General features: G+C 46.5%; 1 protein-coding gene across 1 annotated transcript in view; it reads right to left on the reverse strand.

The window, feature by feature from the left end:
• Positions 1–1,151: 1,151 nt before the first annotated feature.
• Positions 1,152–18,573, reverse strand: part of CNTNAP1 (contactin associated protein 1) — a 379,706-nt gene continuing 362,284 nt past the window's right edge. The window contains exons 22-24 of the mRNA XM_085608996.1: positions 8,297–8,527; positions 5,902–5,946; positions 1,152–4,855 (exon numbers count right to left, since the gene is read on the reverse strand). Of these exons, the coding sequence (XP_085465122.1) occupies positions 4,665–4,855; positions 5,902–5,946; positions 8,297–8,527 (467 nt within the window). The 3' untranslated portion in view covers positions 1,152–4,664. The remainder of the gene's footprint in view (positions 4,856–5,901; positions 5,947–8,296; positions 8,528–18,573) is intronic.

The raw sequence follows: 18,573 nt of genomic DNA on the forward strand, positions 1-18,573 counted from the left end.
CGGTAGTTATTCCTGCATAGGCCTGTACCTTCTATTTGTAACTACATGCTTACCAGTGCAGAAAACTCAGTATAAAAGGCCCATGGTCTGTGTATTCAAGCCACTACCTCCTGGAACACTTGAGGGTGTTGTATGGACGTGGTCTCACTCATGAGTGAATACACTTGTTATTTGATATTCCAGCTTCCGTGCCAATCTCTATTTTGTTGGTCTAAGGACCCGTGGACAGATAAGGGTGAACCCCTGCACCGGTGGGCCCCTAAAAAGGCTCATTTCCAGTGTTGTTTATTTTGTTGTTTTTATTTTTCAGAGTTTTATATAGCGCGAACTTGACCCGAATCCAATCAGGTTTCAGAGCGCTTTACATAGCACCAGTTACGTTACATGAGGACACACATTCATTTTTTGTTAGGCATGGGTAGATTAAGTGATTTTCCCAGAATCACAGGATGTTCAGCGTCATTGCCGAGACTCGAACCCAGTTCCCCAGGTCTGAGGTCGAGCGCCCTAGCCATTAGGCCAACTCCTCTCCCCAATTGGAGCAGCTTCCGCAAACATGCCTGCTGTTTTTGTTGGACTCTATTACATACAACGTTTTCATTTAGCTACAGAATCCCGAAAGGGTGACTTGGAAATATAATTGCATTAAGTGTACGCTGGAAAATGTGAATTCTTAACACTTGTATCTCTGTTCTTAGGTAGGGTTGGTCTCCTCCTTCAGTTGCCTGCCATTTTGTTCTAGAAAACTCTACATGAAACTGTAGCAAATGCAGCTTTTTGTGCCAGTCCACTTCTTGTTGCTCTCAGTCACCTTCTACAGTTTAATGGAGTCGCACAGCTGGAAATGATTCACTTTGTTGGTTACTTTATCATTGTTATTACAAATTCCTCACAACGGTGGGACATTAGAAGGTTGAGATGGCGGATTGTTTGTTCCTCATTGCAGTCTCGCCTTCTTTGCCTGCATTTATACCCTTGCCTAGCGTGTTTAACTTCTAAGACAGTAGTTGGGTTAACAACTAGAAGTTATTGCCCAGACTACTGAGCAATAAATACTGTTGTATACCCGCCTCCACAATTATGGGCTAGAGTGGGTAATTAACAGTTGTTATTGCTCCACGGTGAAGGGAAATAAGATTACTAGCACCTTATCTTCGCAGACCAACTTTATTACAAGGAAAAATATAAGTTTTGGTAAAGCCAATAGGTCTTGCATGCGCCCCCAAACTTTTAGTTTTGTCAATGTTTGTTTTGTCAGGGTTTTTACTAAACTTTATTTTGGAGGAGCAACCGGACCCTCAACTAGCTAAAAGAAATCATTGTCTAAAAGCAAAAATATATTTTTGTGTCAAGAAACACACATTGCCATAGTAGTCCCTTGCACGTAAGGGCCATACTGTGTGCCTGGATGTGCTTCTTGTGATAGGGCAGAATACTCATTAATGGCGAAGTTAGCTAGCGGCTAAAGTGGGCTCAGAGCCTCTTGCTATATGCTCTGCTGTATGCTGTACTGGGTGGAAGCTGAATGTGAATGACACATTATCAGACCAATGGATGAATAGTCTGTCTGGACGCCTCCAAATGTAAGTATATTATACAAATAATGTCATTAAATTCAAGCTGTCTCAGCTGATGCCAGATCTAATGAAGAACCTGCAGCAATGCCCTCTGTGGCACCAGAAACACCAATGGCAAACCAGTTCTCTGATTCCTTCCGATCGCCCGCCTCTGCATTCCGGAGAAATAACTCTGTCTCCACTTCATTTCTACTCTGGATAAACCTACACAACGTCTTCACCGGTGTAGCAAGCGGTCACTGTGCTCTATTTAGCAGTCCCTGTGGTCCACCTCCATCATTCTGCATACAACACACAGTGTGGTGCGGCGGAGCATTACCGAATGAAAATAAAACACATAGAAAGAGGGCTTTGGAGATAGGCACACACTGGGGCAGGGTTAGAGATGGAAGCCCACCAACTTGTCACAAGAACTCTGGCAGTCTCAGAATGGTTCCTCAGAGGACCTACACCAGAGGCTATCACCTTCAAAAGCCTGATTGGCTATCTGTATTGTAATAGTCTACTGCAGTGTTCAATGGCCGTTAAAGCAGGGACCGTGCTGCACCTTCAGTCCACACCAGGTAGCCTTGGATGTACTGAGGTGGATCAACAGCTTTTTGCCTTCACAAACCACAAATCTTGCTCCAAGTTGAACCTACTTGGTTATTCACAAAGAATTAACTCTGATTTCTGATAAGATAAGAAACTTTGAAAGATGAGTGAGTTCCTACAACGATCACTGGATGACAATGTAGTTTTCAACATAGATGTAACCATTTGTGTCTATGTATGGTGCGAAGAGAGCAATGGCACTCTCCACATAGCACTACACGGTGACAGGACTTTTATATGTCCATGAAGCGTCCAGGAGACCCAATAGGCTCAAAGTGAGATTTCGAGGGGGACTTTTAAAGGAGACATCTTAGCAGCCATTGTTTAGTTTGGGTGACGAAGAATTTGGCAGACGCCCATCTTGATACTGGGGTCTGATGCAAATGGCAAAAGACACGGACGCGTCAGAGTATGGGTAGCAGAGTGGACTGTAGCACCATTTGTGATCCCTACAGGAATATAGAAGCGTGGAACCAAAGAGGCAGTTAGGAGGTTCTTGAATTGGCAGTACCTTTATATATCAGCGCAATAGATTTCACACTTTCAATATTGTGCATAAAATCAAAGGGCATGCTACCAGAACCAAAGAACATAGGAGCTCTAAGAAACAAGTGTGCTTAAACGGCTGTCCTTCATTGGCATCCATTTTGTTTGGCAGACTCGTCAAACCAAGTACTGGAATGACAGAGCAGAAAGACCCAACTTGACACATGTTGCGCTCATTTTTGGGTCAAGCTATGACTGTCTGAAGAAACATTCTAAATGTGGGTCCTCTTCAGCAGGCCGGCTTGCTTACTTGCTTGCTTGTTGCTAGCTTCCGCTTGCTCTGCTGCATTATTTTCTTCCACTATACTTGGTCATTCCACCCAGAATGCAGGACCACTCCTCTTTGCAGCCTGCCAAAGACAGCCCCATATCATATTACACCTTCTTTTGTTTAATGCTTACTCAAAATAATTGATAGGATTTTTTTTCCACCTAGATGGAATACAGACAGTTATGCGCTTTATACATCTTTTAAGCTAACAATCCACAGCTTTCTGCTTATTATCAAGCTTTAACGGCATGTGCCTAGTGCACCAGAACAGACCCACACTTCTGTCACATCCTGTTCTGCTTTGCAGGTTTTGCAGCCTGCGAGGCTCGTGCACCTGTACAAGGTCCAGCTCATTCAGCCGGATTGCCCTTGCTGCTTTCTGCGGCTCTGGAATGAGAAGGAATTGAGAGGTAAATGCCCAGTCGGCCCTTCAAATGGAACGTGGCATGAAATTGTCAAAATAAGATGTATTCGCGACATTAGTGTTCAGCTTTTCAGCATTTCTTGCCAGCAGATTGCATTGCCATGCCTTGGTTCCTGAGCACTTTAGCCGTCATTAATACTTTGATTAATTCATTTTAATATCAGATTTCAAGAAAGACATTTTGGCCAGGCCAAAAATAGCCCAACTAAAGTTTTTCCCTAATATGCCATTATAATTACTTAATAAATAATTATATATGAAAACAGCTAGCACCCAGAGCACCAAGAATCTGTAGATTGAGTCAACCAGTTAACCCCTCACTTTCCTCTCTCTCAGAGGTCCAGTCCCTCGTTTATAGTTTCTGTCTCTGCCTTGTACTTCGGAAAATCAGACTTTGTGCAGTACATTTGAATTGGGCTTTGCAAAACAGTACCTGCCCTTTCAGGAACAAATATTACTCTTATTAATGTAGGGAGGTGTGTGCATTAATAAGACGTCTTAATACATGGGCAGAGTGGGCCATTGCCTAGGGCGCCCACCTTCCAAGGGTCCTCTGGGAAAGTGATCTTTCTCTCTTCCTCTCACCTCTGTCTATTTCCTGCCTACCTTTACCTCTCACTATTCCTCTCTCTATCCATTGTCGTAAGGATTTTTGTGACCCCCGGCAAGAAGTATTTACTCCGTTTTTGATGACCCCCCCCCATTTCTGAAAAGATAATTCAATACTGTTTGGCATTATGTGAGCTGAAATTATTAGAAAATGTGTAGTAAAATACAAAGTTGTTCTGAATGGGGGTGCCAAAATATATCTTGCCCATGGTCCCAAAAATCCTTAAGATAACACTGAAATTAATAAAACATGCTTGTAAAATTTCTTGGTCTTTGCAAGTGGCGAAGTCATACTATTTTTAGCCCCTTGGTAAATAGTCATAAAATTGCATTAAAGGAGGAAACAAGTGAAAGTGATAAAATGATAATGGGCCAACAAACCAAATGCTTCATTCTGTAGGGGGTTTGTTATTTGGCAGCTTCCGTTACTGTTTGATCCAGTCTTTTGCTCGCTCCAGGAAAACTGGAAGGCATTTTTGTTCGCTTTTCATCCGCTGCTCTGCACCCACGACTGTGATAATCCGACTGAGCCCCCGCACAGAAAGCAATTTGAGTAACACCGCCCTCTTATGAAAAGAAATCTTCTTGCAACATTTGGCCAAGGTGTCGGTGCAGGGTGCTGAGCGGCCTTTGTCCTTCGTGTTTATTCTGGTTTGGCCTCCTCCTTGATTTGAGGTAGTTCCGCTTCTTTTCGTACGGGCAGTGGCTTGACGGTGCTCGTGTAGTCTATGGCTTTGGGTTCATTTGTGTGGTACGAGCCCTTATAGCGGTGGAAGTACAGGTAGAGCATAACAATGAGCGCGATGAGTAGAAGCAGGAGCAATATCACCACAACTGTTGAGGAGAGCGAGAGAGAAAAACATGGTGAGAATACTCTTGCGCGAGCCTTGTACGATGTTGCACTTTGCGGTACATGAAAATATCCCCATTAACAGCAATCAAACCCTGTCATTAATACCTTCACACTAGCTGATAGGTTTCTTTCCATCATCTTTTGCATTGTCTGCATCATGAAGCAAGGTCTTGAAAATCCAAATGCAAATTTGCCTTGACTGTACCTGGAAGCATTTGTCCAGCCTGAACTGCTAAGCCACACCCCCTCTGCACAAGAGCATAAGCCGGCAAATGGAATGAGTGCCATGAAGTTGAATCTCCTCTTCCAGTGGTTAAGAAGCATTGTCACATGCATTTCTATCCATCACATTTGAGTAATCTTGGTGAGCCACAAGTAGCCCCAGATGTGGGCGTCAAGCTCACTGTACCTATGAACTGAAACTGAACCACACCGATGAGATTGAATACGGCTGAAGTGCACCTAAGACGGCTTGCCATGCCGGGGAGGTACTGCCTTGAATTTAGACCAGACTGACCCTTTTGGTCAGGCCTCCTTTTTCAATGGTGCACACACAGGTTAAAGACATAGGAATGGAATGTAACCTAGTTGATTTCACAATGGCTACTAATGTGCTGGTGCAACCGTTTCATCCCTCATGTTTTGTAGTCTTACCTGTAAACGACCATCCATAATTGACTAAAGGGACTTCGATTCACCGAAATATACATCATTGGTCATTACAGACCACCAGCAAGCATGCTAAGGCAGTGTAGCGGTCCATGCCTCATGAATCAAAAGTGTAATCTTGATCAGTTGAAATAAGATTGCCTCGCGATAGTTCTTTCTATGCGTCTCAGACGCTGAGTGATAGTAGACCAGCCTACAGAGTAATCAGCTGATTTCTTAAAAGAATTGTGTCACTGAAAGCCCAGTAGAGCTGGGGCAGAGTCAAAAAAATGTTGGAAAAGCACAAAACGGGAAATTGCTCATGATTGTTGGCCATCTCAACTTTTATATATTATGAATAGCTTTAGACTCTACATACCTGCGATAATGATTATTAGGCTGTCATCATGAATGTAACGGAACTCTGCAGAATAAAGGAAATGGTATAAGAATACATAAATGTGTCATGTTGCATTTCAGCTGCTATGAAAAGCAATATTGTGTTGGTTTGTACCAGCTTGTTGAGAGTCAATATTGTGCAAAGCAAATGCTGATAAGGTACCTGATCAGAATTATATATATATATATATACATATATATGTATGTATATATAATATGTATGTATGTATATATATATATGTGTATATATATATATATATATATATATATATATATATATATATATATATATATATATATATATATATATATATACTGTTAAGCAAAATCAGTTTTGGAACCCAAACTTTGAAGAATTCCATGCTTTCTTCGAGATGTCCTCGGAGACAAAAGTTGGATATTGGTGCTGCAAAGTAACCCTAAGTTGAGAATGTCAGAGCTATATGAAACCCCAAATCAAAATAAATACATTGCATTTTCTTCTTCTATCATCTTCAAACGACATAACTTGGTACACCATTTTTCTGTGGGAGAAGCCGAAGCAATTTATTTTGCCTGTCCTGCAGAATAATATTTCTCAGTGTCTGATACAACCCTTGCCAGAATGTAATCCAAATACAGGGCTACATAGAGTCGCTTCAGTGAACACACAGCATTTAATGAGTAAACCTTAGTCAAACATAGACAAAGGCAGAAGAGTGGGCCCTTAGGACCAGCTGGCCGTCCAAGAGCTCAGGTTTTCCATCATTCACTCCTTCGCTTTCTAACTAAAAGGCTCAGAACAAGCAACAGTCCTGGCAATCCTAGCCCAACCCAGAAGTCCACACACCATTCTTCCTCCCTTGCCCCCTTCCTGACATCTTCTATCAGCAACATTCCTCTCTAGAGAAGTATTTCCTATGCAAACACTTTGTGGTCACCCTCCTTACTAAACACCCTATCTCAACCCTGCTGACCCAACCATATACCGCCCCATTACTGGCCTCATCTGAACATCTAAAATACAGGAAAAAGATGTAGCCTCCCAACCGCAAACCTACCTTAAATCCAACCCCAATTTTTACTACTACCAGTTAGGCTTTCACCCTAAACAATGGACAACAACTGCCCAACTGAATGTAAAGGAAAACATTCTGCAATTATCAGACAAGGAATTGCTACACATCCTCATCGCTGCCTTTGACTGATTGGCAATCAACATTGTACTATGTCTTATCCAATCAGCAGCTCGTGTTTCTGAACATTCTCTGCTTTGGATCAAATCTTTCCTCTAGGATCGTTCCAAGTAGTTAGCTGCGGAGAGTTCTCTTTCCTGTCAGCCTGTAATGTGCAATGTATGCTCTTCTAGACCTTATTCCTTCCATCCATCTACATTTCCACTCTTGTGTTGATGACACTCAAGTTTAGGAGTCAAAGATACCAAGAACCAATCTGATGATGTATCCTGTGGTCTCAAATCACCTGCAACCCAGATGAGCCAACCCAGCCTACATCCCAATGGCTCCAAGACCAGACTCCTGGTCCTAGGATCCTCTCCACCTCCTGAAACGTGTTGGCGTCCCCAGACACTCACCACTTTTTTTCAGAGAGACGATGCGCATTAAAACCAGTTAGAGAAACTAGAGCACATTCTGGGATGCAAACGTCACCCCCAAATTGGAGTAGTGGTTAAATCAACTTGTCATCAACAAAAGGGTGCTCAAAAACGCCTCACTTTTATCCCCAAAACTCACCCCACCCCTGTAGTGGGCACTGTTGTGATGCCCATACTGGACTACTGCACCTCTCTATATTATGGTTTGCCAGCCTACAAAGTCAATATACAAAAAGCACACAAGTCTGTCTCATACGTAGCCTGGGGATAGCCCAATACATCACTCACCAATGTAGAAACATCCACTGGCTACCAATCAAGACAGAATCACCTTCAAGATCCTCTGTATCACCTTCAAAGGCCTCAAAGGCTCAGCTCTGACTTACCTTCATGATAAAATAAAATAAAATGCAACCTTCAGGCCCCTACTGTCTAACAACCTCAAAAGACAGATGCTTTTCATTAGCTTGGTCTTAGTTGTGAAACAGCCTGGAATACTGTGACCATCACCTCACTTTCAGGAAACAGTTGAAAACATGTTCTAAGTCTTCAGGCTCCCCCTGCTCCCACCTTTTCCATTTCTTTCAAACCTCGAGGCAATTTAGATATATGTGTGACAGAAGTCTGAATAAATAAAACTTAATAAACCTTGTGTCATATTGCCATGGGGAAATCTTTTCATCTAAACTTCATACAGATGCCCAGTCATTTGATGAGGGAGTGAGAGTGCAGGCACACACAGCATTTTGTGACAAGACCACATGCAGGCTCTTGTTCCTACCTGGACCAGTGTACCAAGGATCCAGCTCTGGAGGGGTACACACAATGGTCATCGGCATGGACCCACAGTTGGACTCCACCAGATCTCCTTTCACCCGAATGTTCCCTGAGAGGTTGGAGGGCCGCAACAACACTTTGAGTGGGGCGATACTATTGAACTGCACACCGGCCAGGCAGCCTGAGAAACCAGGGGAGCTGTACTTCTGTGCCTCCCTGTCAATCGAGCCGGTTTCTGAAGAAAAAAGTATATGCAGAAAAAATGACAACTTGCTCATTCCTGTTGAGCTAATTTTTATCTGCACCACATGAATTTAAGCCGAGTTTATCTATAGCACGAGTTGCTGAAGTTTCCATCTGGTCACACATTTCCAGTCACAAAACCAGTCATAGTATAAGGTCACAATCTTCACTACACAATTTTCATGTTCCATGAACATTGAGGAGAACCTAAAGCGCAATTAAAAAACAACAAAGAACTCAAATAAAGAGCGAAAACAGTGTGGGTATTGATGGTTCTGTCATGGTTCCTGTTCTATTTAACAAATCTATCTCATCTAATAAAAATTGGAACCTATCAAACCATATGCCTCTCTCAAAAGGAGTACCTCAAGGTTCGGTACATGCACACCCTCCCTATGACAAACCTTGTGGAACAACCACTCATCAGATATGATCTTTATGCTAATTAGATTTGGGTTTACCTAAACAGCTCCTCCCATGTGGATATCCTCCTTCTAGTCTAACCTTTATGTTCAAGAGAATACAACTGTGGATGGCCCAGTGGTTAATTTGTAAAAAAATAAGTGCCAGGGCTCTCGTCAGGAGGCAGCGTGCACCAGCCCATGTATCGTGTTACGACCTAAAACAGAATCAACCACTAACCATGAAAGTGGGGGAGGATGTGGCATAAGGGCCAGAGCTGCCGACTTCTGAGCTGGGGGCGTCAGCTCAACATCCTGTGATTTCCAGGCAAATCGATAATCGTCCCGTAAATTAATGTGTTGTTAACTGGTGCTCATGAAAATCACCAGTGTTGATGATTAAGTGCCGGTGCTGAGCACCGGACACACCGGCTCAAATTAAGCACTGGGAGGACCCAACAATATGTAAATCACAATCCTGCCAAACCGAATAGTTGGTGATATCACTCCTTCATAGCTAAACACCTGCCAAATCATGACTGATCTCCATGAATGTCTTCATTTGCACACCTTTATTTACTGATCGTGCCAAGCTGCGTTTATATTTGACAAACTGAAGCATCAAGTTAATATTAATAATCTAGAAATCTGTAGTTTCACCTGAGACTTCTCAAAGGCATTAAATTGTTTATAGCAGAATCACATTTAGAAGTGTAGTTCAATCACTAGTATTCTTATGATTAGTCTATGAAATGTTCTTTTCTATGGAAAAAATCCCAACATTTTTACTGCACAACTCGCAACAGCCATCCAGATGGCCACAACACTATTTACAGAAAGTAGAAAAGTTGACCACGTTACACCCGTTGTTATATAACAATAACTTCTAATTGAAGCTAGGATTATCTTTCACTGGAGGGGCTGATTAACAAGCCCCTTGCACCGCTGATACGTCACTTTTTTCCATATTACATGTGGCGCACTGGCAGCACAAAGGGTTTGTAAAAAAGTCTCTAGGTAGGATTTGTCAAAGGGGGTGATTCTTGTGACTGGATCGCTCAGTGCCAGCCGTGCCCATGACGCACGAGTGCTTTCTCTCGAAATCTCCCCAGGGTCGGTGTGCTATGTATTGAGGTCCCAACCTGCCCTCCATTTTGGGAACCTCCCTTCCACTTTGCCTACAGGCTTGGCGTCCCAAGATGGCGACTTAGCAAGCACAGTATTTAAAAACTGAAGTAAGAATTTGTTTTACTTGTCAGTCGCAATTCTCTGAAACTAAAGAAAGACTCCTAACCCATTTTACAAGGAAGAATTTTACTGATCCTAAATGTCGACCATATTTGAACAGTACTTTCCACAACCCAACACTTTTATAACACTATAATATCAACTATTGGCCTTATAACTGTAATGAAGGAAAGTTCAACTCCCTCCTCCCGGTTTTAATCCCTTATGGTTCCTACTAAACTCCGTCTTCAGCGGTCACAGCCATGCATTTCAGCAGAACTACTTCTAACTGAACAAGTCATTGTGATGCCCATTACTGACTTTTCCTAATGTTCGGATATCATTTGAAGCTCTATCATACACTTAGCGGCAACCCCTTCCAGCGTGACGTTCTAACAGAAGCTTTCCAGGCATAATCCTGCATCGATGCTATTTTTTTAACAAACACGTCTCCAGCAAAGCCCCCCAACAATCCCACCGACACTGCTGTCGTGCGTTATGGCCCTAACTCGTGGAGCATCATGTATTCGATAAATATCTCAAAGAACGCTAAGAAGAATCTCAAACATAAACTACTGAAACTCCACCAGGAAACTCTAATAGCCGATATCTACCACAGCTTGACTAATGCCACGAAGAAAACCGACTTTATATATTCCAAACGTCTGGCTAAATGGAAAAACATCTTCCTTCTCCTCCTTCCAGCACTAAAACAATCAAAATTCCGTTTGGAATAAAACTGATGACACCCCCCTCCCTTTCTATCTATAGAACTCGTAATATACTCATACAAGCCACTGACCCTCACCTCAACATCTTCGATAGACATTTCCGTACATTGGCCACTTCGCTCACAGAACTGGGCCAAACACCTCAATCGCCTCTCTCCCCCGTTACACAACTCATACACCCTGAACAGCCCCACCTTCTTCCTCCTAGGAATCCTCCATCTTTATCAGGGGCCCACCTAAACACTTCCATCAACTTTACCACCTCCTAAAACACCCTCCGATACATGCCCTCCATAACGACTTCTCTTGTGCCCTTCCTATCGTGCAACCTTTCTAATGTTAACCTTGATAATACACATGCCTTGCCTAGGATCGTGGGCCCCTCTCAGTCCCACCTCCTCGAATCCTAGAGCTGATGCCCTAGCTCCTAGCGGTACCCCTACTCCACTCACGCTTAAGAGGGACAATCTCAGTTCCCTGCTCTCCCTACTCAGAATTGACTGCATATTCTCCGACTCTCACCAACGCTCAGATTCCACCAGACACAAACCAACAACCTAGATTCCCCCTCCAACACTCACCCAAGACAATTGCCTTCTAGATGGTCACCTCCTGCTCTCACCTTTATGTTCATTTACTCTGCAAATAAAGAGGTCCACTGCAATCAGTGCGATGAGGCACCTTTCCCGAGTAATTGACTAATTACTCTTCAACACTCCCCCTTCACAAGGCAGACCTTAAGCATCTCACCCAGATTATGTCCAATCCTAGTCCTAACGACACAGACCATACCCTTACCGTGGTGATCCCCTCTCCCTTTTACACAGATCTCACTGCGTCTCTCACCACACTCAATGAGGGATGCACCTCCCAATCTCTTGCACAGATTCTGTACCGAATGGAGCAGAAACTCAACTCTCTTGCAACAGAATTAGCATAACTTAGACAGGATCTCTTAAACCAGAACACCCTGGCCCGCTCTTACACTCACGATACTTCACTTACAAGTTCTCTGAACTCCTCTCAATGCCCCCCTTGGCCTACCATTCTCTTTTGACGGCGGGCCCATAGGCCTTACCGTGCACACAGCCCTCTCTCTGCTCTGGAATTGAATGCTCTTAGCAAATCCTACCTTCCTAAGATCCGGGTGACTGACCATTTCCCCACCTCCACCATCCCAGTATTAGTGGGCTTAAATAGAACCCATGTAATTCCTAACTTGCCCAGACCTCCTGCACAAAATACCACCATCCATACCCTCAAATCTGTAAAGGATAGTCCAGGCCCTCTTTCTTGCATGCTCGTCAACTGCAGATCGGCAGCACAACACGCTACTGAGATAGCTGAAACCATCCTCAGCGAGGGAATTGACATTGCTTTCCTTAACAAAACTTGGCTCAATGACCACTTGATTGCCATTCTTGACCTACTTACTCGGCCTGGGTACTCCATCAATAGACATGACAGGACTAATAGAACAGGTGGAGGTCTAGCCATAATCCACAAAACAGAAATCCAACTCTCCATTCTAAAGAATGCTGAATACTCGACCTTTGAATACCTCAGCGTTGAACTTAATGACTAAGGCTGCCACCTATCAAACTGCATACTATCTACCGCCCGCCTGGTGATCGCCCACTCTTTGCTGAAGAGCTATCAGACCTACTTACTCAGTTCTCTCTTTCTGATTAGAAGAATGTGTTTATGGGCGATTGTTAGAACTTGAGTTCTCTGGTTGGCACAGGTAGGTACTTGTGACAAGCAGGTAACCTTTCCTCTAGTCAGGATAAGGGGTTACACTCCTGAAATAACCCCTGCTCACCCTCTAGGTAGCTTGGCGCGAGCAGACAAGGCTTATCTCAGAGCGTTATAGGTTAAGCATTTGTGAACACATACAGTAACCAAGTGACAACACTACAAATGGACACCACACAGGTTTTTATATTAAAAATAAGGATTCTTTATATAGAGTTACCACAAGACATGGGGGTGGGGAGGGGAGGGAACGAGTTGGGGTTGGGAGGGACGGTACTTCTCTTGGACACGGGGAATCGCTGAGTAATGAACAGTACTCCTGGGGGGGGATGGGGAAGTTGGACAGAACGTTGGATTGTTGATTTGGAAAACAATAAAACTGTTTCAACAAAAAAAAATAGAGTTTACCACAAGACCATTAAACGACAAAAATACACAATACTGTTACTTTAGATGGTAGAAGTTTGCTTAGTTCTCTTAAGTTCCTAAATGCGACACTTTAAGTCAATGTACTTTAGATGCGACACGCAGGGCAACGAAAGTGTTGCAACGATGCTGATGCGATGAAGTTTTTGGTGCAAAGAAATAAAGACGTGAAGATCTTCCAGATGCGTTACGCTTCTCCGATGTTGCGAGAAGACTCGACTCGATGAGTCAGCTACAGCGGCGTCACTCCTTTACGCGATGCGACCACAGTGGCCTTGGCAGCGGCACTCTTCTCCGACGTTTGCGAGGCCCTTCCGCTCGATGCGATGCCGCAGCGGCGTCACCCCTTTACGCAATGCGACGACAGCAGCTCCGACGGCGACACGCTTCTCCGTGGATGCGAGGCGCTTTTCTTGATGCGGTGCAATGCGACAACTACGATGGGTGCGATGGCGACACTCTTCTTCCTCGATGCGAGACTCTTCTCTTGATGCGGTGCAATGCGTCAGCTACGATGGCTGTGATGGCGACACGCTTCTTCGGCGTTGCGAGACACTTCCGGAATGATGCGAGACGCTTCCGCTCGATGCGATGCTGCAGCGGCGACACCTTTTGCGAGATGCGACGACAACAGCTCCGACGGCGGCACGCTTCTCCTTCTCGAGTCGCGCTTCCAGCTCCTTGCGACACGCAGTCCCTCAGAAGGCCCAACAACAGCAGCAGGCACTTCAAAAAGACTCTGGGGAGCTGGGGGGTGAAGTCCACTGGTCCTGGGACTTCGTTCAGGGGGCAAGCTCAGTACAAGCCCTTGGAGATCTTTTAAGCACAAGTTGAAATAAAGTCTTTGTAGTCTTTCTCCTCTCCTTCCAGCAGCAAGGCAACCACTGCAGGCCAATCCCCCAGGTCAGGGACAGTACTCCTCCTTCCAGCTTTCCCAGTTCCTTCTCCTCAGGCAGAGGTTCTTCTTGTCAAGCAGGATCTAACTTCTTGGGAGCAGGGTCCCAATATTTATACCCCTAATTCCTTTGTTCCTCTGGGGTAGAGGGGCCTTTGCCCAGTCCAAACCAGTTCTTGAGCACTTTGTTGACATGACTCTGCCTTTCTAGTCAGGGTGTAGGGCAGAGACATCAGCCGCTCCACGGGAGGTGGAGCCAGCATTGTGGTGGCAGAGCACAGCCCTATTCAGAGTCCAGGTGCACTCCTCCCACCCATCTGGATGTCAATCTCTCTATTCACCACCAGGCTACCTAGCCCTGCCCCTCTGGGTTTCCCCAACCCTGTCACTCACACAAACCAGACAGGCAGATACACATCATAGCAGAGGCGGGCTGAAATGGTTAGGCAAGCAAATAACAACTTTCTAAAAGTGGTATTTGCAAACACAGAATATTAAAATAAACTTTACTAACAGATGTATTTTATTATTGTGAGTTCAGGCATACTAAACTCGATTTTCTACCATGTTCCCTGGGTCTGTTAGGATCATAGGATGTAACAATTCTAACAGCCCATTCTGGCCTATGGAGAACAGGTAGCCTTACAATAGTGACAAATAAAAATGGCTGTAATTCACTATTAGGACACGCCACACACATCAGGCTTGTCCTACCTTATGCTTACAATGCACCCTGCCCTTGGGCCTACCATAGGGGTGACTAATATGAAGTTAAGGGAAGGTTTAGGGACTGGGCAGTGGGTGCACTTGCCCAGTCAGCATGACAGTACCAGACTGCACGCAGGTTCTGCAATGGCAGACCTAGACACATTTTACTAGGCCGCTTCTGTGGGTGGCACAACCAGTGCTGCAAGCCCACCAGCAGTATTTGTATTTACAAGCCCTGGGCACTCCTGGTGCATGTTACTGGGGTCTGACAGTAAACCAAATAAGCCAATCATGGAATCCAACCAACATATACATTTTAAATAGGGAGCACTTGCACTGTGGCACTGGTTGGCAGTGGCACAGTGCTCTGAGCAGCTAACACCAGCAAAACACATGAGGCACAGCGACAAAAAGTGGAAGGGAGACTCACGCCAAGGTGCCAGGTCTAACACGTGTCCCCTCCAGCTGAAAAGTGGGGAGAACTACCCTACCCCAGGGAGTTCCTCATCACTAAGGCGTAAAAATCTGGACAGACCGTCAGCATTGGCGTGATCTGTACCAGGGCGATGTTCCACCGTGAAATCCATACCCTGTAGGGAAATGGACCACCTCAACAGCTTTGGATTCTCACCCCTCATATGCATCAACCATCTGAGGGGCCTGTGGTCTGTCTGAACCCGGAATTGAGACCCAAACAGGTAGGGTCTTAGCTTCTTCAGCGCCCAGACCACAGCAAATGCCTCACGATCCATAGCACTCCATCTCTGTTCCCGTGGAAGTAACCTCCTGCTAAGGAAGGCTACAGGTTGATCTAGGCCTTCTTCATTAATCTGTGAAAGAACAGCCCCCACACCATGCTCTGAAGCGTCTGTCTGAACGATAAACTCTTTGGAGAAGTTGGGAGCCAAAAGCATGGGCGCAGTGCACATAGCAGCTTTCAGGGCCTCAAAAGATTTCTGACAGGTGTCAGTCCAAATCACCTTCCTGGGCTGCTTCCTTGAAGTCAGCGCTTTCAAGGGGGCAACAATGTTGCCATACCCCTTGACAAACCTCCTGTAGTACCCGGTGAGACCTAGGAAGGCTCTCACCTCTGTCTGGGTTTTGGGCGACTCCCAATTCAGGATGGTTTCTATCTTGTGATGAAGGGGTGCCACCTGGCCACTCCCAACTTGGTGCCCCAAGTACACCACTGAACCCTGCCCGATCTGGCGCTTACTCGCCTTGATCGTGAGGCCTGCCCTCCGCAGCACCATCAACACTTCCCAGAGGTGGCGCAGGTGTTCCTCCCACGTGGAGCTGAACACTGCGATTTCATCAAGGTAGGCTGCACTGAACGAATCCAGCCCAACCAACACCTGGTTGACCAACCTCTGGAAGGTGGCAGGGGCATTCTTCATCCTAAAGGGCATAACCCAGAACTGGTAATGCCCATCAGGGGTGGAAAATGCTGACCTCTCTTTGGCCCCATCGGTCAAGGCGATCTGCCAATACCCAGACGTTAAATCAAACGTGCTGAGGTAGTTGGCAGCCCCTAGCCGATCTATGAGTTCATCAGCTCTGGGGATGGGGTGTGCGTCAGTCCTGGTGACCGAATTGAGTCCTCTGTAGTCCACACAGAACCGGAGTTCGGGTGTGGCTCCCGGCGCTGCCGCCTTTGGGACCAACACCACTGGGCTGGCCCAAGGACTGCTTGAGGACTCAATTACCCCAAGGGCAAACATCTTGGAGACCTCCTCCTTGATGCAGGCCCTTACCCTGTCAGTCACCCTGTAGGCCTTGTGCCGCACAGGTGTACTATCCCCAGTGTCCACATCATGGACACACCAATCAGTGACACCGGGAATCAGGGAAAACAGGTCAGAGAATTGTCCCAGTAACTAGCGACAATCATTCTGTTGCTCAGGGGTCAGGGTGGAAGAGAGGATGACACCATCCACTGACCCATCTTGCTCCTTTGCTGACAGGAGGTCAGGAAGAGGCTCGGTCTCCTCCTCCATCCCAGCATCTGTCGCTAAGAGCATGCCCACTTGGGACCTCTCCAAGTGGGGCTTGAGGTGGTTGACATGAAGGACCCTCAAGGGGTTCCTTGGAGACCGCAAGTTCACCAAATAGGTGACAGGGCTCTTGCGCTCCACAACCTCAAAGGGCCCGGTCCACTTATCCTGGAGCGCACAGGGCTCCACTGGGGCCAAGACCCATACCTTCTGTCCAGGCTGAAGCTCTACCAGTGTGGCATTCTGGTCGTACCACCGCTTCATCTCCTCCTGGCTGGCTTCCAGGTTTGCCTCGGCAAGTTCCCTGAAACGCCTAGTCTGGTTTCTGAAGGCCAGCATGTAGCTATATACATTCTGGGGAGGTTTCCTGTGAGATTGCTCCCAGCCTTCCTTGAGTCCTCTCACTGGGTGTCCGTACAGAAGCTCAAAGAGGCTGAACACCTAGAGACTTCTGTGGCACCTCTCTGTAAGCAAAGAGAAGGCATGGTAAGAGGACGTCCCACTTACGCCTCATGGGTTCCTCAAGACCCATTATCATGACCTTTAGGGTTCGGTTGAATCTCTCAACCAACCCGTTTCCTTGGGGGTGGTAAGGTGTGGTGAACTTGTAGGTTACACCACACTCTTGCCAAAGGGATTTCATATATTTAGATATGAAATTGGTACCCCGGTCAGACACCACCTCTAGAGGGAATCCCACTCGGGAGAAAATTCCCATCAGCGCACGTCCCACCACGGGGGCCGTCACTGTCCTCAGAGGGATGGTTTCCGGGTACCGGGTGGCATGGTCCACCAGGACCAGGATGAACCTATTGCCCATCGCTGTCCTGGGGTCCAGTGGCCCTACAATGTCAATCCCCACTCGCTGGAATGGGGTACCGACCACAGGGAATGGCTGGAGTGGAGCCTTCTGCTTCCTTCCACTCTTCCCACTTGCCTGGCAAGTCTGGCAGGTCCTGCAGTGAGTGTCTGAACTACTGCGCATTTGGGGCCAAAAGAAGTGGGTGACAAGCCTTTCAAAGGTTTTGTCCTGCCCCAAATGTCCTGCTAATGGCACATTGTGAGCCAGCCCCAGTAGGAAGGCTCTGAAGCGCTGGGGTACCACCAGCACACGGGCTGACCCAGGCTCAGCAACCTTAGGCTCAGAATACAGGAGGTCGTTCTCCCAGTAAATGAAATGTGTTCCAGACTGATCACCGTTGGCCTGGTCTGCAGCCTGCTGCCGCATACCCACGAGAGAAGGGCACTCTTTCTGCTCCCTGCAGAATTCCTCCCTGGAGGGTCCTCCTTCTTGCTGCCAATGGGTCAGCTCAGGCAGGTCCCCCAGTTCAGCTATCTGTTCCCCTGTAGGTTCCAGGGCATCCCCCTCAAGGTCTGCTTCCTCCTGGACCGTGGGAACTTCAGGGGCCGGTTTCCCGCGCCCCCTGCCTCTTCTCCCTGAGGCCGGTTCCTGGGCCTCCCTCTCAGGCTCCAGGTCCTCTTGAGCACCTCTACTCGCTGTCATGGACCGTGTGGTGACACACGCCCAATCTGGCATACCCAACATCTCCAGGTGAGCACTCCGCTCCACCTTAGCCCAAGGTGAGCTCTCCAGATCGTTCCCTAACAGACAGTCTACAGGCATGGCGGGCCTCACAGCTACCTGAAGAGTACCAGAGACCCCCCTCCCCACTCAAAGGGAACCTGAGCCACCGGGCAGTGACTCTCGGTGTTGTCGGCGGCAACAACCGGATAGAATGCTCCTGGGACAACCTGCTCCTGAGACACCAGGTGGCGCTTGACAGCTGTCACACTGGCTCCTGTGTCTCTGAGAGCTTCCACCCTATGGCCATTTATGGTCACCCACTGCCTGTATTTTTTTGTGTTCTCAGGCAGCTGGGTTTTGGGGACCACTTCACGGT

Source organism: Triturus cristatus, chromosome 1_1 (genome assembly GCF_964204655.1).
Source record: "Triturus cristatus chromosome 1_1, aTriCri1.1, whole genome shotgun sequence".
NCBI classification, from domain to species: domain Eukaryota; kingdom Metazoa; phylum Chordata; class Amphibia; order Caudata; family Salamandridae; genus Triturus; species Triturus cristatus.